This window comes from Pieris brassicae, chromosome Z, assembly GCF_905147105.1.
Source record: "Pieris brassicae chromosome Z, ilPieBrab1.1, whole genome shotgun sequence".
Taxonomy (NCBI): Eukaryota; Metazoa; Arthropoda; class Insecta; order Lepidoptera; family Pieridae; genus Pieris; species Pieris brassicae.
In genome coordinates this window covers 3,683,711-3,704,313 of record NC_059680.1, presented here as the reverse complement: position 1 = coordinate 3,704,313, position 20,603 = coordinate 3,683,711, and the positions used below count along the sequence as shown (strand labels likewise).

The 20,603-nt window shown below is 31.4% G+C and overlaps 3 protein-coding genes across 4 annotated transcripts; 2 read left to right on the top strand and 1 right to left on the bottom strand.

The window, feature by feature from the left end:
• Positions 1–6: 6 nt before the first annotated feature.
• On the top strand, positions 7–7,336 carry LOC123718455 (gamma-soluble NSF attachment protein). Of its 2 annotated transcripts, XR_006755025.1 has the most exons (8): positions 7–197; positions 897–964; positions 2,515–2,669; positions 2,917–3,072; positions 3,434–3,652; positions 3,818–4,060; positions 4,325–4,399; positions 4,557–7,336. XR_006755025.1 is itself a non-coding variant. In XM_045674953.1 (7 exons), the coding sequence occupies exons 1-7, from the start codon at positions 148–150 to the stop codon at positions 4,644–4,646; spliced, it is 981 nt and encodes a 326-aa protein (XP_045530909.1). In that variant the 5' UTR covers positions 7–147; the 3' UTR covers positions 4,647–7,336. The 2 variants fall into 2 exon arrangements, 1 of the variants encoding a protein (XP_045530909.1); XM_045674953.1 differs by lacking the exon at positions 4,325–4,399.
• Positions 7,337–7,643: 307 nt separating this feature from the next.
• LOC123718994 lies at positions 7,644–9,525 on the bottom strand. The gene is made up of 2 exons (XM_045676031.1): positions 9,239–9,525; positions 7,644–9,140 (listed from the first exon to the last, which is right to left on the bottom strand). Exons 1-2 carry the CDS (start codon positions 9,369–9,371, stop codon positions 8,731–8,733), a joined length of 543 nt encoding a protein of 180 aa, XP_045531987.1. The 5' UTR covers positions 9,372–9,525; the 3' UTR covers positions 7,644–8,730.
• Positions 9,526–10,003: 478 nt separating this feature from the next.
• Positions 10,004–14,126, top strand: LOC123718673 (potassium/sodium hyperpolarization-activated cyclic nucleotide-gated channel 2-like). Its single transcript, XM_045675370.1, has 5 exons — positions 10,004–10,138; positions 10,757–11,034; positions 11,376–12,477; positions 13,320–13,493; positions 13,943–14,126. The coding sequence occupies exons 2-5, from the start codon at positions 10,775–10,777 to the stop codon at positions 14,090–14,092; spliced, it is 1,686 nt and encodes a 561-aa protein (XP_045531326.1). The 5' UTR covers positions 10,004–10,138; positions 10,757–10,774; the 3' UTR covers positions 14,093–14,126.
• Positions 14,127–20,603: the final 6,477 nt, after the last annotated feature.

Below are 20,603 nucleotides of genomic sequence, written 5' to 3'. Positions count from 1 at the left end.
TAATTTTCAGCCTAGGTTTCAGCATACGATTTTGTATTGATTTTGTAGCGTTTCAAGTTGAAACTTAGGTTGAAGACTTTAAGTCTTCTAAAGTAGAATTCATACAGGTCGTCCACATTCAAGTGATTGATCGTAAAGGTTGTAGAAATGTCTAAAATTCTCGAGGCTCAGGAACATTGTAAAGCAGCAGAAAAATAGTAAGTAAGAAAACAGGGTCTTTTCATTATTATTTAACGTTTGTCATATTTTTTATATGTATAGATATGTAGTTTGACCGATATAAGCACTTATATTATACTACTATTAGGCATACATATTTCTCAGATCTTTTTCAAAGAAAATATTAATTCATATTTTTATCACCACCATTTAATGGATATATATATATATATATATTTTTTTTTTGAGTGGGAGTAAACTCAAGTTCTGTTATATTGCTCTCTGGCTTTCTCATACCAATATCTGCTTTGTCAAAAAGCATCCATCCCATGTAATTTAATGAAGTCTGTCTTCATTGATACAACAGTTGATTTTGTAATGTCTTTATGTCTAAATACATTATAAGATGAAACTAAGAAGTGCTGATATTGTTTGTCTTAAATGTGCTCAAAGTATCGGATTTGTGTATAAAGTAGACACTATCAAAAATGTATTATGGGTATCTTAAAAGGAAAAACTATGCATCTCTAGAAAACTCACTCCCACTCACAGTTTTGACAGTTATTCTGTTTATATTCAGATGTAATCTACGTCCAATTACATTACAATTAAGGTTAAGTTAAGATCAGGCTGTGAGTCAAGATCCTGTAGGCTGTAGAATACCATTTTTGGCATCCTTAAGGTGTGTCACATATTATCATGTATTTGAGAATAAATTGTGTTTGTTTTTAACATAGTTTAAAGACGGGTTTGCTGAAGTGGAAGCCAGACTATGATTCAGCTGCTGATGAATTTAGTCAAGCAGGTATGTGATATAATTACTTATTTAAGATATACAGGTCCTATGTTCTCACTATACATAACAAAAACAAGAGATTCAACGTAGAACAGTAAATGTTTAAAATAAAAATAGAAAAAGTCTTAAAATATCATAGTAAATATGAATTTATTCTGTTTTTAAACTCATTTATTAAATGTGATTAAAACAAGTGGCGAAAAGTTTCTTCTTGCCAGTTTTGATGTAATAATTGGATCTAAACTTAATTGAGTAAGACACAATATTTATATGTTTATAAATAAGTATACAGAATATGTATATCTATAAGAATAATTTATGATTGAATTTGATAGCTTCTTAAGATAAATAAGATTTCAGTTGTAGATTTTTTAATACATGGTAGGTATGGTAATAATGAGGTACAATAAATGGTAAAACCTGTTATTTCAATGTTACTTTTGTTCTCTTGACTTCAAAGTAACATCTAGCTGAAAACTATTACCTTGAAACCCCAACTCTTAATTTCTTTGTGAATACTTTAAGGTCTCTGCAGTGAAGCTATTGAATTCAGTTTTCCTCCCTATCTGCTTAGCTCCTTCTCTATCTTCCTTTAAATGTCTAGAGTCTGCCTGTCCAGGTTGTATTACAAACATTCAGACTAAGTGATCTGAAGTTATCTTGGTTTATGTGCACTTTCTCTTTCTCATGTATGTTTTTATTATTGTCCTCTTTGTTGTTTACATATGTTTTAATTTGTTCCATTAGTATTGTCTAAGTAATTTTATGTCTTATGTATTTTTGCACTGTTGCGCTCGCCTTTTCTAATAATTATTCATAATTTTTATTTCAAACAGTGGTGGCTTTGCAAGGGGCGAATCTGTCTAGGCATATCAATATTAGGCAGGCAGTTACCCTCCTTTTTTATTTAATTATACTTGTACTGTATTTCTGTATTAGAGCAACAAAGTTTATATTAATACATAAAATAATTCTAGAGATTTGCTTTGATTGGTGTTCATTATAAATCCAATTATATTTAAATTGGAAATCCTGATCTATGACTCCATATCTCTCCAATAGGGCATCGCAGATATTTTCTATTTGATGTAACACAAACAATAATTCTAAACTAAGTCTCAACACATTTACACGAGACAAGAAAGCACAACACCGACATCTGTTGACAACAGATCAGAATATGCTATATGTTTTGTCTAAACCTCTATACATATGCCTTATGTACCTTATGCACTTTAGCTTACCTTATCTATTTTTTATTTTCTCACAGTAGTTGCCTGGAAGAGATTGCTTGAAAGCGACAAGGCCGTCAATTGCCCTCCCTTTTATTTAAATTGTACTGTGTTTCTGTATACTTGCAATGAAGTTTAACAACATAATAAAAAAATTGTCCTCTATGCCATGAATAATACAACGTTTTGTAATGTATTTAGATGTTTAAATAAAAAAAATAACTTATGTATTTCAAATAACAATATCTTACCCATATGTCTTAAATCAGCAGTATGCCGAAGAAAAGACAAGTTATTCTATAATTATTTACATATGCTTTCTTGTAGCTCAATGTTACCGCATAGCCCGTGATGTGAAGAACTCCAAGGAGTGTCACATGAAGGCTGCAGAACTATATGAGAAGAACCGTTCATTCTTTCATGCTGCTAAGGCTATTGAGAATGCAGTTATTGTCAGCAAGGAGTTGTCTTCACCCGAGGAAGTAAGTTTTTCAAATCACTTATAGATACAGGTGATTTTAAATAAGTTTTTTTTATATTGAATTGCTTAAACTTCTATACATTTTATCTATCTAAAAAATCTAGTTAAACTAACTCAACAATTATAGTAAAGTAAAACTATAAAAAAGACACCTTTAGATTTGCTATAACTTCGAATGTTTTGTACAAACACTATTGTTATATAATGAATTTATCTAGTTGGCTATAATACCATTTTTTTAATGTCAGTTGTACAACATGGCATGCAACTCAAGCAGCTTGTACCAGCAACATGGTTCAGGAGATGCTGGCGCAAATGTTCTGGACAAAGTTGCCAAGATTATTGAAGAGAAGGCTCCCGAGCTTGCTGTCAAGTTATTCCAACAGGCAGCTGATGTGTCTTCGGTAAGTTATTATATACATTGAACTATTATGTTATTCAAAAAGTATTGTAGACACAAATATACATAATTACTCGTCACGACTTTCTCTTCCAAATAATGTAGCGAATGACATACATAATAATTATCACGTAAACAACACTATTGTTGTAATGTTGTATTGAACTCTATAGAACGATGAAACGAAACGGATCATAGGGAAATTGTAAATGAATATAACATGCGAGTTTTTAGAAATAACCCGTGAGTCATTCAAGAAGAGCGATTTTCATGATGATAAGGTCATTCATATATGTATGCATGCTATTATGTAACTAAAGAAAGCTTTTATCTATAACAAACTTTAAATGAAAATCGTCTAACAGGTCGAAAGCTCTCAACATCAAGGTACAGAATACATAAGCAAGTCGTCTCGCCTTCTTGTGAAACTGGAGAGATATGATGAAGCTTTGGATAGCCTTAGACGTGAGATTGGCTTCCACCTTGAATCAGGTTATGCTGGGGCAGTGGGACGACTTACAGTTGCCATTGTCCTTGTACAACTGGCTAGAGGCGATGCCGTGGCAGCTGAAAAAGCTTATAAGGTAAAGACTATTTTTTTTTTAATATGCCATACTGTTTGTTTGCGGTGAACTTTGTTCATTATGTTTAGTTTACTATTTAAAGATCCTTTACCAATTCAATATTTCAAGTAAGCAGTAATTTTATTGCGAATTGTGGTATATATCAAATTAATTTTGGTTTGTTAGGAATGGGGTAACAACTGCGAAGTGCCTGAAATGCAAACTTTGGAAATGCTCTTACAAGCATATGATGAAGAGGATCGTGATGCAGCAAAAAGAGCGCTTGCGTCGCCATTTATACGTAGCATGGACGTTGAGTATGCAAGATTGGCGGGAACTATACCTCTGCCTGAAGGGATTGATCCAGCTCCAAAAGCAGCTGTAAGAGAACATGCGGCGCCGTCCTATGTCAGCGCGAATATTGGAGATGTAAGTATAGAGTGACTATGAGAGTTAATTAAAAAATGCCTTCAGTGTTCCGCCCGTAAGTAACTTCGAGGTTTTCTCAGATATTAAATGCTATTACCAAAGGTCTTTTATTTTATCAACACTATGTTTACATGGGATAGGTATTATCCAACTTCAAAAACCATCTGATCACTAACTAGGCTTCCAAGTACCAGTTAACTTTCATAATTGTGTATGTCCACAATTTTTTTGTAACCTCAAAATAATATTTATTACTACTTACAGAACTGTCGAAGTTTATAAAAATCGATTTCGTAGTTGTGGGATTAAGGACTTGTATACATACATAAATTTTGACAGGTATTTAAAGTCTGATTATTTGTTTGGTATTGGTCTAGAGTGTGTGATCGCTGAGGTATGTTGGAACTCCGGCTGTGCATCAATGATTTTTCTTTGAAGAAAATTTTGTAAGGAAACCGACATGCCTTAGGCCTAAATTAATATATATTTCTTTCAGGGTGAAGAAGCGGGGATGTCACGGGCAGAGATAGAAGAAATCGAGTATGCTGATAATAGAAAGACCGAAGAAGAAGACGATTTGTGTTGAATACCAGGTATTATCTCGCTGGATATGAGGATTTTTCCTAAATTGCACGTGTGTTGTATGCATTTATTGCATTAATTGCATACTTTATTGGTATGAAGCTAAAAATCTATTTGTAATGTGTAAAATTGTTGTTTGTATTTTACATTTATTATGCTATGTTGTTTGAAAATATAGCCTATTTATTCAGGCATTGTAATTGTTTCACCATTTCGACATATGTTTAGTAGTTTAAATGTCATTCATACATATATTTTCGGAATAATATGGAGTCGTGAAAAATAAATTTTACATATGATTATTATACCGTTCCAGCACAGCTTAATTCGAAAGTACTTTAGTTGATCAAGACTTGTAGGTTTATATGCGTTCTAATTGTTATTTCGGCTGGGAAGCAAAAAAATCAGTACATTTAGAAATGTATTTCAAAACACGTTTTTGCCCTCACTGATTTTTTTCTTTTCTAATAGCAACTTAGTATTATGAAATTGTTTTTCTGCATATAATTTAAAGATGTCGTTGCTGCAGTAGTTATCTTAGTAGATAGGGACAGAAAATATGTCGAATTAAGTATATATTAATACTTTACGAAATAGCTGAAAGAATTATCGCTTCGTATAATATTTATCTATATAGATAAGGAATATACTTAGTCATTTGTTTCGTTTAGTGAAGTAAGTAATTCGCTATAGTACTTTTTAAAGTAAGAGTGAATTATATTAATTATATTAATGTGTTAATTGTCTGTTCTTGCAAAATGTATCTAATAATATATCTAGAAAATTGTTTATTTAAAAATGATAATTTTTAATACTAAACTTCTAGTAAATATTCGATTTGAATGTAAATTTATATTTGGCATACTTGACACTACATTCATAGGCCTATATTCTAAAATTTAACTGAATCTTGAATGTAGTTTTCCGATGTTTTAGATCAATACCCTGAGTTATTTCAATTCAAGGGTCATATGCTCATAGATCTTAATATCATATCAATTAACACACCTTATATATATATTTGTATCAGTTTTATTTAAAGGACCTATTATATAATGTCGAAGGTTTTCGTAATAAATAATTTTATATGAAAATGAATTGCATATAAGGATGCATTTATTTGTATATAGATTTGCTAGATGTATTTGAACAATATTCATACAAAATTTCTTGTATCGTTAGTAGAATTTGATTTTTTTGACTTGTTATATCATTCCATGTCATGGGATATGTCTACGCCTCATTATGGCCTATTTCTCTATGTATTTCGTCCACAATATACTCGCTTAGCAATGTAAGGTGAATAGACACTACCGTCACAACTACTGTTAGACGTCACATTCCTAATTTCTGGGTAAAGTACTGCTAAATCTAAAACGCAGGGAAAATCACTGCGTTATCCGTTTGTTTACCAAACCACACAAGCTTTTAAATAATCATCTTTCAAGTCAATGCAGCTTTTATTTTTTCATGAATATCGATTACATTCTTAGTCTAGAGCAATGCAATTGGAAAAGTAACAATAAAGAGAACGTAAAATATTTTCACATATTTATTGAAGCAACACGTTCAATTTACTGACAGGTTATCATATTAAATAAAAATAAAATAATGAACTTAATTAGTTAGATTGTCTAGTGGAGATTGTCTTTATATACCATTGTTTGTAAATTAAACGCAATTTGATCGATAGTAAGATCACACTAGCTATAAATGATAAATGTATATTTCAGGTAAAATAGTAGTGTCAAAAAAATCTTAATATTTCCTAAATTTAGAAATAATACTTTTAAAGTAATGGTCACAGGTTTTCAGAAACATCCCACCATCTTTATGAATTTTTAAAATTCTTAAACACACTCTAATGTCTCTTATGCTACTTCCTCAACCTGTAGCTTCGCTTCCTAAATCATCTATCTAGAAACCTACATTGATTTGTTAAAAAGTAAAAAGTTGGTGTTGTAGTAATAAAAGCATATGAAAATATATTAGCAATTCCCCCTTTAAAGTAGCTTATGATATCTTGCTAATTAAATTTTTTACATTATAGTACATTTTTGAAAAAACTTTTACATGAATATTATTTTCCATGGTCGGTTATGTTACAACATGTAGTGATATTGGGTTCTTATGTTATATATTCTGTTAGTTAGTTAGTTTTATCATAGTAAATATATCCATGCATAAATGTTAAATTAGTATTTTAATAAATTTAATCCTGTGAATGGAGAATCAATATGTAAATTGAACATTTTGTTAAACAACACAACGAAAGTAGGTTAACATGAGAAAATATGCACAGCAGATTTCTGCAGTTATTTGTTGTTGTGTTGTGTATATATCATATATAAAGAAATAATTTGTTTATTACAATTAATATGAATTCCAAGTTAGACTGTTTCTTTGTTAAATAGCCAATTCATTTCATAGACACTTACTTTTTAACTTGTATTTATAAAAGAAGTAATTCATACTAATGTATGAATTGCCTAATATATGAACATACTATATAGGATATAATTTCGGCATAACAGAACAGATTTCAATTTGACATGTATTTTTTATTAATTGGTTACCTGAATTATGTAAACTTTATTGTATAGTTTAAGTGTTATGGATCTTATACAAATATTGTTTATGTTGATGTTATGTAAATTTAGAATATTTCATGCATAAGAATAAAGCTTTCAATGATTTTGTGTTATTATTTATATCTGTAATGTAGGTTAAAATTGGATTAAATTTTAAAGAGAAGTTGGGTTCAAGTGCCATGTGTAGTAAAAGAATTAGCTGTACCTGCCTAATAAATTATTTAATTTTTGTGTCAGGAAATTTCAGACGTCACAACCAAAATCTCAGGAATCAAATCTACACTAATAAATACATACACTAAATGAATATTTAAGCAAGCCTTAGAAGTGTATTCATTAATAGACTCCACCAAAAGCTATAGTATATGATAAAGGTCAGAAATAATAAAAACATTCGTTTTATTCCACAATATATTTTACAAAATCATTTACACAGTCGCACTCGCAGAACGAGTATTGTTTACACAGTGATCAATTAAAATCCTAACATTCTAAATACTACATTGCCTTATTAGTATATATAGTAATATAAGTTATTCTAACTTAAACGCTAGTTTTTGAGAATGCACCTCGTTGTAATTGATTCAAAACACATTGTTTCAATTTTTTTCATATCGGAACGAAATTAGTTTTACCAACATTCTAGAATGATGGACAGAAATATACTTGCTTACTACACTATCATAATATTGTGATACAACTAGGAACCTTTGAAGATCATAATAGGATGAACATTGCTTTTTAAATGTTGCTCCATCATTAGCTGTTTATCACTTGTGATCAGTTTTAAACAAGACTCCTAAACAATATGTACATACAAGATTCATAACATATTAACTACATAATTAGAATCTACTGTATGTTAAAGAGTAACATAATCTGATCTTTATATTTAAATCTTTCATTTTAGTATTGTGTTATTATTCTTATTAGGAATCGAGATTGTAATGAAAAACAAATAAGATGTTAAAAATATTTCTACATAATAATAATAATCAAAATTTACTTTGATATTTCATTTTGTGATAGTAAAAGACAAGGTTCTATTATCATTATAGTATACCTATAATACATTTAAAACTATCAATAAAAAGAGATCTATACAATAAAGCTAGTATGCATTGTGACATTAATACTTTATCTGTTACCATTTAAAAAAGTATACATAAATTAATAATTTTTCACAGAGTTATCATTGTATGTCAATTTCCATTATTATTAACTGTTAGTTGCTAGTGTTTGATATTATTCTCAGATCAGGCTTCAAAGTTGGACATATTGAGTATCACAAATGACTTTAAAAAAGCCTTCAGATGTTTTAAGATGAATAGATGTGTATCAGAAAATGATATAATTTTTTAAACACAAAATGTAGCTTAATAATAAACATAACTTAGTTTAAGTGCAATGATATAATATATCGAATTGACTGCAAGATATTAGGATTTAGGCATAGTTCTATTATACAATAGATCAAAAAAGGATATTTGATGGTGATTATTGTATGTTTTTGTGGCTAAACATAGTATGTATGTATGGAGGCACCATAGCAGGTACAGATGAAGTTGCTTCTGGTACAGGTTCTTTCTCTTTATTGTTTTTAGGTTTTCTAAATTGAAAACCATTTTTACGAAGTATTTTTCTCAGTGTCTCCCTTGAACCCTTAAAATTTATTTCTTCTTTTAATATTTGCAAGAGTTTATTAATGGTAGGGACTTCTTTTTTAAAAGTATAGAATTCATGTATCTTTCTCCTAATTACTTGTAGATCATACTCATCAACTTCAATTTTGCCTTTTGTGCGTACTCTCTTTTTGGGATTCTTTTTCAAGGTCTCTGGATCTAATAAACCTTGTTCAATAAGTCTCGCCTCTTTTACTATGTTAAGTACTGTGCGTTCAGATACACCTATTAAAAAAACCATATAAGTTTGTGATACAAGCAGATATAATATATAAGAAAGTATTAAGCTATTTAATGTTTTACAAAAATTTATAAAATCGTACCAGTTGCGGCAGAAACTCGAACGTATACTTTACTAAGTGGAATAATAGGAACTTGCATTCGCTTTTCTTCATCCATAAACTCTTTCACTTTTAATATAATTTCACGAACTTCACTTGTTATATTTTTTGGCATTTTTACAAATCACTTATAAATAAATCCCAATGAATTGTATATTGTTTAGTTATCAAAACTAAATGTCTATGTACATATTAATATAAATATTTTGTAAATATTATAGGGTAAAAATTCCAAGATTTAGGATTTATTGATTTGACTTTTTAAGTTTACAACTTTAGAAATAGATTAAAGAATAATAGTTCTTAAATGTGACACTTACCGAGTGTCAGAGCCAAAATGTCAGGTGCCACTTATAATGAGTATGTAATATAAGGCGCGATTTTAAATAAATGCTAACTGAACAAATCTGATGATATCAGGTTTCTATTCATCATTTTAAGTGTAAGTTTTATTCATAAGCAATATTTTTAGTAGTAGCACATTCTTTAAATCGGAATCATTTTGTTTATAGACGAGGTTAATAGAATACTCAGACTCAGGCATTGATATTATATCTATTGTATTATTTAATTTTTATTTATTTTGTTCAGGTACGTTGCAATTGCCATAGTATCATTTAACATTTATTATAATATCTGCAACAAATTCGCTAATGTTATTATTAATGATTGCGATGTAGTATTACTAATGTCTATGGTTTATTCAACATTGACGTCGCGTTGACGGCCGTGATTAAGAGGAACGTAAGTGGTTACTGTAAGGAGAAAAGTGCTAATAAAATTTAAAATCACGCAGCAAATATTAATTAGTTGAACTTATAAAAATAACATTAGAAAATAAAGACAAATTTGAAATTTGTTCAGTGGCTCTCGTGTAAAAAAGTAACAATATTTATTTGTAGTTTGTTAATAAAAATAACTCTATTACTAATTTAAAATATGTTTTCTCGCAACTTGGTGGTAAAGTAACACCGTTTTCTAATCGTCTCATTCCTTGAGACGCTACAACCATCATTACCAAAATTCATCAACAAGCTCATTTGTGTTTTAATTATTATTATTTCAGAACCTTTCAGCGGTACTTCCTTCAGGGTAGAATTGCAGCTTATTCGGTCTTGGCTTGGGTCTATATTAAATGTTATTATGCTTTAACGATCACTGTTGTCTTTAGACGCTGGGAAGCTATTCTTTTGAATCTATTCCAATATTTAGTTATGTCTCAGAGAAAGATATGATTTTCACCATTAGCGCTTAGTCTCTACTACGAATTCGCCGTTAGACCAAGCAATTAACAGCGGTATTGGCGTAGAAAACGCTTCTTAAAGCAGATGCAGAAATCTGATCCCAATTCTGTAGTATTGTGTAAGACCCTAGAAAGTAGGAACAAAAAAATAATTGTTGGTCAGCCTGGTATCGACCGCATGAGGGTTGACATACACTTAAGCGTTAGAACTTAGGATGAATTGTTTTTAATTCAAAATGTACTTTTGGTTTCCTCAGAGTACACTTTTCTTGAAAATGTATGCACGACTCTTGGCTGGAGACACCTTTTATGAACATGCGTGCTTAGTTATGCACGAAAATGATGTCTTGGATTTGGAGATGAGTGGGAACAGTTGGTTTAGTTGCTTAATAAGGTGGTGGGAGGATTTATTCCTGCTCTCGTATAATGATGAAAGAGCACAAGTCTATTACACCAGCATACATGCATTGAGAATGGAGAGGGCAAAGCAATTTTATATTTATAGAAAGTGTATACATCCGTTGAGTAAGTTTAGGTAAGGATATAACATTTACTACTAAAAGTTGTGTAAGGAAGATATATTTTAACGTAATACGTACTTAAGCTTTTATTAAAAAAAGCACTGTCTTGCTTCTACAATTTGTTAGTTTCGGCGAACTAACAAATGGTAGAAATATCAATGGTTCTAACTTCAATTTGAAAAATAAATATATTAAAAGGTTTATATACCTTTATTATGTTATTTGTTTTATGTCTATATTACTTCTCTACCCACTGTATATATTATGTTACCAGTTACGAAACGAAATGCTAAACGTCTGATGCTAAAGCTCAGCTTTAAAGTTGAAGTTGCCAATTGTCGGGTTTTTTTTTCAGGCAATTTTGGGATTACGCTATTGTGCCGATTGTGATATTAAATATGATTATATTTTACCACAGCACATCAATTACGTACGGTGACGCTGAGTGGCAATTTTACATGGCCAACGTATTTCTAGAGAGCCTACTTTTTCTGGATATCTATTATAGTTTGAGGACTGGCTACGTCCATACGGATTCAAAACGATTAATTCTGAACGATAAAAAGATATTGTTACATTACGCTTCAACCAAGTTGTTCTTTCATGTTCTGGCTTCCTTTCCTATACAGACTATCATGTTCATGAGATACGGTAGAAGCATTAACTGTGCAATCTGTAAGGCAAATACATTCATTATTGCGCTGCAATTTATCGGGATATTTCGTATGTATCGATTAATCGATGCCACAAGCCAATGGAGTACATATAGAAGAAATGTACAAGTGACGTTCTGGCTTAAGTTTCTTCGTATCACTATTCTTTGTTTAATCTCTATGCATATTTTGATGCGGATAGCTGATATCATATCTTTCTTTAATATTCTATCTAGGGGCAGCATAAGCTCTCGTTCTTTTTATGCTTCCGTATTGAGTATCAGATATGGTAGCGATCCACCGCCGACACACGTGTTCTACTGTTTAGACTTTGCAAGAATCTGCAAGTCATTTCTACTGTTTAGCTTTAGCCTCACGCCTCAAGCTTATTTTCCGGATAAGTTGACGTCACTGCTCGCGTATTTGGTTGCCATGATGTTTTATATGTGGAGTCTGGTGGAATGCTATTTTTTATTGAGCTACTTAAAGTATCCCGAAGAACAAATGTACACTTGTATAGATAGAACGTTGACTTTATCACGGTGGAGAAGGTTGCCTGACAGTTTTAGTAAGAAGTTATTGAGGTATTTCAAGTTTAATATGACAAAGCTAACTGTAACGGAGAGGCAGAACGGCCTTTACAGAAGTCTTCCAAAAAGTTTAAAGAATGAAATTGCTATATCCTGCAACAGTCGCTTGTTATTGAGAATACAATATTTCGCTGAGTGGCCGTCCGAGTTGATCGAACAATTAGTAATGAGTCTTAAGGAGGAAATATATTTGGCAGGAGATGTCGTTGCAGAAGTAAGTATTCATTACTTGCTATAGATAATAGCTAATAGTTCTTATTTTATAAATTAGATTTATGTATAAAGGGCGATATTCATTGCATCTACGCGTGTTCACTTGGATTTTAAAATCGTAACTCTTCAATCTTAAAATAATAATAATCTTCTAATCGTAAAACTTTCTTTGAATGATTGTATTGTGTATATTGCGTAAAGTCTTTCATTGTGAGGTTGTTTAGAGAGAATTTAATTGTTCCTATTTTGTTCTGAATTCAAAACAACGTCTATTATGATGTTAACGTATTAATTTTAGGCGTTATTAAGTTGCAAGTATAGTTTGTTCAGGCATTTGGCAGTTCTTAAAAAAGCTTTTTAACGACTATATATGTATGTACCTATGGACTATGTTTAAGAGCTGATTTTAATAATTTCATCTACACTTTATTTATGAAAGATTTAGATATATATACGTACTTTTATGGTACATTAGTGCTTACATTAGTGTTTAGTTTATATTTGTACATTTACTGGTGCAATTTATGTATTGAGTTGTTTTGTATTTTGAGCTGTTAATTACGGCTATTATTACTTTTGTTAGGCATGTTAGGTGTAGGTATCAGTTTTAAAAAATCCTCATTTTTATATTAACATCACACGAATATACTTATTTACCTCTACATATTTCGCAGGATTTTGTTTTTAATGGCAAGCCAATAACAAAAGCTTCCTGCCTTTATTCAAAAAATATAATTTGTCTAATTTCACTGTTTGTCTAAGTCTTCTGTCTCTTATTATCACAATCGGGCAGAAAGAAATGAAAGTATACTTTATTTTAACCAATTGAATTATATATTTTAGTCTTCCATACCAAGTGACGGTCTTATGATAATAGTTGTGGGTGTGTTAGCAATTTATTCGACACGAGATGAAGAGGTTGGCCATTTGGTGGATGGTGACTACTTCTGCGAATTATGCCTAGTCACAGATAGGGAGATACGTATGTCCTCGGTAATCGCATTAACACCGTGCAAGGTACTTTTCATTTATACAACCTCACCGGCTTTGACATATTTATATGTTTATTTTTGGAATGTGGAACATATTTTTCACTTTGACTTCTAATTACTTTCATATACTACTTGATTTGAGAACTGGCAGTAAATGTAAAATTAGAAGCATTTAATGTATATTTCTTTTATTGACGTTCATAAGTGTACATTGTGTTACCTATATGAATAAATGATTTTGAATTTTGAACGTAATTAAATGGATATACAATCTCATGAATATTTCGAAATCTACGGTTGATTGCCAGATCTGGTCCCTCCCTTCCTCGTCCTTGATTTGAGACTATTATTTATATTTAGAATCACTTTTATTATTAAAGTACATAATATAATTATTGTTAAGTTCTCTACTAGCGGTAATTGATGAATTGATCTGTTTTAATGGTTTAGCCGAGTAAAAATGTCACATTTCAGATAATGTTTCTAGAGAAAATAACATTCAGGAAACTGATGAGATCATACCCAGAGCTGTTCTATCAATTTAAGGAATTATTAACGGAAAAATACACATCGCAGCGTCGAGCCTCCATTAACCCATTTCCAGTACAATCGATAAATATTTAGTCTATTACTTTAATTAAAAACATATAACAAGTTACACAGTTTTTTTACGAAAGGTTCCTCATCGGGTTTTCAAGTATAATATGTTGACGGTAGTAAATGGTACGCAAGGACTGTGGATGAGATGGTTCTGGGTTATAAATTTTTCTGTGAATTGCGCAGTTAAACCTACGCCTTCAAGAATAAGAGTCGTTGAGGTTGTGAACTCACCGTATAAATGTTAGACTCAATAATACATTTAATTGAAAAAAGTTTAGGGAAAATCTTTCGTTAAAAGGTTTGCTAGGGTTAAATTTTATCAGTATTCCTATGGATACAATATATAAACTATTATATTATACATAAGAGGCAAAAACGGAATACACATTTATACGTAAAATACAGTTAACAATTTTCAATTAACAAGTTATTTCCAAACATTTAGGTATGAATATCATTGTAAGTTAGTATTAGTTATTTTTATTGTTTAATATTTATATAAATATCCAACAAAAAAAAAAAATAGGTTACAAGTTGATAGGCAACGTGCGGCCTTATCGCTAACAAGCGATTCCTTCCAGGCAACCCTAGTATGGAACAAGCAGTGTATAAATATATCACTACAAAGAATATAAAATCATGTAACACTAACTATAACTAAAATAAAGTAACTTCTAACAAACAAAAATAGTATAAATAATAATGTAAATGCTAATCCTAGGGTTTATGAGTCACAATATATATAAAACGAGGCAGAAGATAAATGATCAAAAAGAAAACTTCGAAGTAAATAAAAAGACTCCCCTGATATCAAGAGGATTCCTTAAGGAGTCACGTATAATATAACTTATGAGTGTATAAGTCATGTAGTCTAAATTTACATTCTATTCAGACGCAGAATAACTTTCGCATTAAAAAATTAGTGGTAACAACTTGACCCACAAGCCGATATCCGCGTTCGTCTTATGATTATTGTTTCAAACGCAACAGATGTCGCTCCTACGTGACCGACATTGCCAATTGATGACCAAATGTTTTCCCAATCGTGACCAAAGCGGGCCATTATAGAAATAAAGTTTTATGAGAGCTGTGTAGATTCCGCGATCGTGGTCACCGCGTGAGGAATGCGAAATGTTTTTTTTTCCATTATTTTAATTAATATTCACGTAAGAGGCGCGTTACAACACCTGGCAAGTCACAAGTGTTGTACAATGTATGGAAAAGTAAATCGAGGCATTCTAAGTAGCCAACAAGCGGGCGGTGAATTAATTAGTGTAGATGACTAAGTCAAAATAAAACTTGAGATTTATTTACTAAGAGCGTTTCTCTGCATTATTTTATTCATATTTGAAACCCATAGAGTTCACTGACCTCTATATATCTAACCTTTTTAGTGATTCCTCTGTGTGAGCTTTTGGTGTCCGATTCTAGGAGGCATTACGTTGCTTGTATAAACGATAGTTCTTTATAGGTAATAAACGCGAAAAATATCGCCAGTGGAAAGTTAAGTTAAGTTAAGCCAATGCAAAAAGTGATAGTAACACACATCAGGTATTTCAAGTTCTGAAATTGGGTTTCTCGATCAAGCCTCTTGGATGCACTTCCCTGATTTTTTGTAGCAATAACTGTTACGTGCCAAGGATATTATCTAATGTAATACTGTTTACATAATTGCGTAGCCACGTTGCGAGTTGAAATTAAGGTAATATCAAAACGAATATGTGTAATCCTTTAAATACTACAGACAATATTTAAAAAATCCTGGAATCGATTCGGCTAAAACTCGAAATCATAGTAAATAGCAATTTCAACCGAGAAATTGTAACATACATAACAATACTAATGAAAACTTATTTTAATAGACGACGAAAGTTTTTTTTTTTAGAAAGAGAAAGCTCCATTTTAAAAGCCGTTTATCAGATATATGCCGATAACGCATCATTTCTAATCCTATAGAAGCGCATCGTGATTCGTAACACCGAAGGTAAAAGATCGCGTGGACGATCACCAATGAGATGAACAGATAAGTCAAAGACTCGTCGAAGCGCAGGACCGAAATTGGTGGAGGAAAATTATTCTCGCCAGATCTTACTATACAGCTGACCTCAGTACTCGAATAAGAGTCACCGACCCAGCGAGAGAGAAATGGAATAGCCATTCTTGCTTTGATTATGACCATTATTTTGAGAGAAATATAATCGTTAGAGTTCAACCGTGAAGTTTTAAATGAATAATTATTATGAACAGACAATAATAAATTATCGTAAAAGATATACGAATAGATTCTGTGGTTTCAATTTTTGTTAGTTGTAGCTGTGTTTTGTGGCTCTTCCGTTAGTTTGACAAGGTAATAAAAAAAGCAGTAAAGCAGTCTGTAACAATATTGAGTTGCTTAAGATTAGGAAAGAACTATATAGGGTACAAAAGATTAATATTGAATTAGGGATCGCTATCGATATGAAAAGTATACATAGGCAGGCGTAAACAGGTTAATAAGCCAACTATCTGCCCACTATCAGGCATTTAGAATGCTTAATTTATTCTGTACAATATGAGACGAAACCTAATGTGAAATTGATTACATTTTAGACATACGGACAGTCAAGAATTGGCGCGACATAGTTCGCGTCACTCCTTGACTTAAGTCTAAGTCTTAGGTTTTACTCGTACGTCAAAAATATATTCGATTTTGACTCTTTGTCATAGGATTAGTGTCAATTACGTGTCCTCTAGTCACCAGTTGTTTTGCTGATTTAAAATCACAAACAATCGCTTTAAAATATTTATTGCCTGTTCTGTTTGAAAGCACTCTTTAATAATTCAAATAGATATACAGTGGAATCTCGATAACTCGAACCTGCTTAACTCGAAATCCTCAGTGAGTCGAAAAAAATATGCAATTCTCTTCCGCTGAACCCCTAAATACGCGAATTATTTAGACTTTGTATCTTTAAAAAAAATGTTATTTCCCTACCAAATATTGATAATACTAATTACTCCATAACTCGAATTTTAAAAAGGAGACTCTATAAGTCGTAGTTAGTAGAATTCCCCGAAATAATAGTAATAAAATCCGAAATGAATGTTCGGGTTCGATAAATATACTTAGAAATCGCGTCTCTGTAAGTCGAATATTTTATAAATGTATCTCGAAGTTCTTATTAAGTCGAAAACTCCTTAACACGAATTTTATTGCCGTTCCCTTGACATTCGAGTTATTCCACTGTATTAGGTAGCTGCCTGTCCCGGCTACATATAGATGGAACTATATATAGCAGGGGTAAGTTAGCATGTTAGGTAGGATTTTTGATATCCTATAGATCCTGTTTGATTTTATAATATATACTATTCGTTACTTACTAAAGGGTGAACAGTTGGCCTGACCGTTAGGATTTAGGCCAACACTAGTCTAGCTTATAATGAAATAGCGATATTATGTTTACCAAATGCAATGTGTATTATGTTTCATTCCAATGGTTACGTCAAGATTACATTTACAGTCTAATAACATATTACTGTGAGAATTCCATACTCAGTGATGGCCTCCGCAATTTTTTTGTTTCCCTTTCTATTCATATAGACTAGTAACGTAAGTGGATTGTTAAAAATGATTGTTGTTATAGTATGAATAGAAAATAGATAGATTTGCCGTAACTGGTTGTTGGACATTGACGACCTATAAAACGAATGAATGAATGAATGACCTATAAAATCCAACTTCAAACTCAACATTGTATACCCATCCAGGAATACTATGTCTCAAAAATATCGAACCGGTTTTGGTCAAACTTGGGACTGTTCCTTAAGTTGAAAAGTACTATTATTTAACTGACCACGAAATGACGTTAAGTTTCCGAGAAATTTGTAGACAAATGCATTTACGAAATTTGCCAAACATTTCCAAGCCAGTCCAATAATATCACACCAAACTGATAACCGTTTTTGTACTCGGTAATTAATAGTCCCATATGTTGGGCTAATGAATATTTTTTCGTTTGTCCCATTTTTTTAATTTTATATTAGAAGACGAAATGTGGCATTCGTTGGCTTATTTATCGGTAGTATGTAATTTGTCAAGGTTCTATAGCTAGTCTAGCTTTTGTTTTTTAGAATCTATATAACAAAATTACTGGATTAAGTATTGGGGACGATGAGGACTAAAATGATTACTGGCGTTTGATTAATAAAAGGTCTTAGCAGGTGGAATCACGGTAGGAACTGGTTTTAAAGTACTACCTAGAATTTTAGAAGAGGCTTACCAAAGCACAGCCTTTAACTACTGAATACGTGAGGGTCATCGAAAAGTAGATTTAAAAAGTTATATTTTTAAATTTAAATAATTGTAAACTAAACCAGATTATTACAGTACTAATATCGCTATTAAGAAATGGGAACTCGGACCACTCCTATCATTGAAATTTACGACCTATTCTCAGACAGTAAAGTTTAGATTATGATTCTACATATAAATATTATTTATATATAGATTTTTTTACGCTAAGACGCACCTCATCTCGTACTTTAGATTTCACTGCAACGGTGATGGCGTAAACACGATGAAACCAGATTGAGGATATGTTACAACGTTGCCAAACTATTTATTATTAAATTGTTAATAATTTATTTGGTCACGAACTCTTTCGCAGCCGATGGTCCGTCTGGGAATCAATAGTTTGAATGTCAAAAATCACAGGCATAAGTTTAAACAAAAAAAAAAATTCGTTTTTTTTTTTTGCTAAATACATGAGGTTTTCTATCCGTCAAGGATGTTATTCATCTTCCCATGACTTATGTATGGGTTCGGTGGTGACTATTGCGGATTGCGAGGCGCAGAGGGCTTTCAGAAACGGTTACATAAGTGTCAGTCTTTGATTAGAGGGTACGGTGACACCTGTCAACAAATACTCAATGAGACAAAATGCTTTTGATTTTTTTAACAGATAATTATGAAATAAAATATTACAATTGAGATGAAATTGAAATGTCTAGGTTATTCGCACGCAAAATACAATTATGAAAATATTTTCCGGTATCATTATAACGCAAAGGTATCATATAACAGAGAAATTGTGTGGACCTCCAGAATGGCTGAACGGTCGGTAAAATACGTTAGAAATACATGTAAAACCGCGGAGCACAGCTCGTTAGAATATACTTTATCTGCTTTATAACTATATGTATATACTATATATATACTATATATATACTATATATACTATATATACTATATATACTATATATATATACATAAAGTATACTACTATATTTTTGATAGTTATTGTAATATTTTTCTTGGAAAAATTGCCTGTCAGAAATAAGCCGCTGTTATCTTAACTAAAAATAGTTAAGATAAATAGATAGTTCTCTCTATGTTTTGTACATAGTGAACACTTTACTTACCATTAGACTCATTTCTTTCTATAACATGCTTGCAACTTCGACACTTTACAATATTTTATTACTTTAACTTTTTGCAGCAGTGTTCAAGCAAGCCAAGCACTTGGTTCCTGATTCGTTGGAACCCGTCGCTAGATTTTTCTATGCAATGAACACTTCTGCGTACCCGAAATCTAAGTATGTCAAGAGCGTCTGGCCTTAGAATCATTTTGTAAAATCCGGGTGCTTCTAGTTTTAAAGAGGATTAAAATACGCAGACAAAATATATGTTAACCTAACAGTTATCTATTTATCAGCGTAAGTGTATCCAAAGTTCCCCACGCTTTTAAAAGCCAATAAATGTGTTTTTTGCAGTTGTGAACCTAGGCCCTAACATGAACATGCAATATTTTAATGATCTATACGAATTGTTGTAATACTCAATGCTTTGGAACGGTTAAAAGCTGAATCTATCCTACGTATACGCACCTATATACGAATACTCGACGAAACGTATCGTGATGTTAGTGCTGTTGCTTAACAGGATCAACAGAACGTCCGAGAATTACTGTATGTGTTTATTAATCTGTTTGAGAATATTTCTGCGAGTACAAAACTCTATCAAAACCGTTAACAATAATTAATTTTAACAAATTAAAATATCTCATGACATGAGTTCAAATATTAATAAAAGAACTCTTACAAATAGTCTCTTTGTACTATTTAGGATTACCTAGTACTCTGTTGAAATAAAATGATTTATATATCGCTATATTTGATATATATTATATAAGGAATAAAACTGGTGTGTTTGATTTATTTTCGCAGGGCACACAAATCGCAATTGCAATAAATACAGCTTATTATAAAAATCATGAAATGGCTTACACAAACATGTTTGACACATGATATAAAACATCGTATATTATTATTTAATCTACAATTTTACACATTTCTATTGGAATATGAGATAATGTTTTAAAAATGAAAATATATAGTTCCGATTAAAGCAATAGTTACCTCATTAAATTCCGTACATCCTATGAAAATTCCCGACGCTTGTACGTTTGACTTTACGAAATCACTTTAATAGCAATCACTTGATCAAGTTACACCCCACCTTGGCTAGCCCCACCGAAATGTGAAGTTGCCGATCTGT

What these genes read in the sequence shown, in the direction of transcription:
- LOC123718673 (XM_045675370.1), top strand. Translation starts at nt 10,775, where the DNA reads ATGTATGCACGACTCTTGGCTGGAGACACCTTTTATGAACATGCGTGC. An exon ending in CATCCGTTGAGTAAGTTTAG is followed by an intron (nt 11,035 to 11,375) that starts GTAAGGATATAA and finishes TTTTTTTTTCAG; the next exon opens with GCAATTTTGGGATTACGCTA. An exon ending in TCGCATTAACACCGTGCAAG is followed by an intron (nt 13,494 to 13,942) that starts GTACTTTTCATT and finishes GTCACATTTCAG; the next exon opens with ATAATGTTTCTAGAGAAAAT.
- LOC123718994 (XM_045676031.1), bottom strand. Translation starts at nt 9,371, where the DNA reads ATGCCAAAAAATATAACAAGTGAAGTTCGTGAAATTATATTAAAAGTG. An exon ending in TCGAGTTTCTGCCGCAACTG is followed by an intron (nt 9,141 to 9,238) that starts GTACGATTTTAT and finishes TTTTTTTAATAG; the next exon opens with GTGTATCTGAACGCACAGTA.
- LOC123718455 (XM_045674953.1), top strand. Translation starts at nt 148, where the DNA reads ATGTCTAAAATTCTCGAGGCTCAGGAACATTGTAAAGCAGCAGAAAAA. An exon ending in AGTTGTCTTCACCCGAGGAA is followed by an intron (nt 2,670 to 2,916) that starts GTAAGTTTTTCA and finishes TTTTAATGTCAG; the next exon opens with TTGTACAACATGGCATGCAA. An exon ending in CAGCTGAAAAAGCTTATAAG is followed by an intron (nt 3,653 to 3,817) that starts GTAAAGACTATT and finishes TTGGTTTGTTAG; the next exon opens with GAATGGGGTAACAACTGCGA.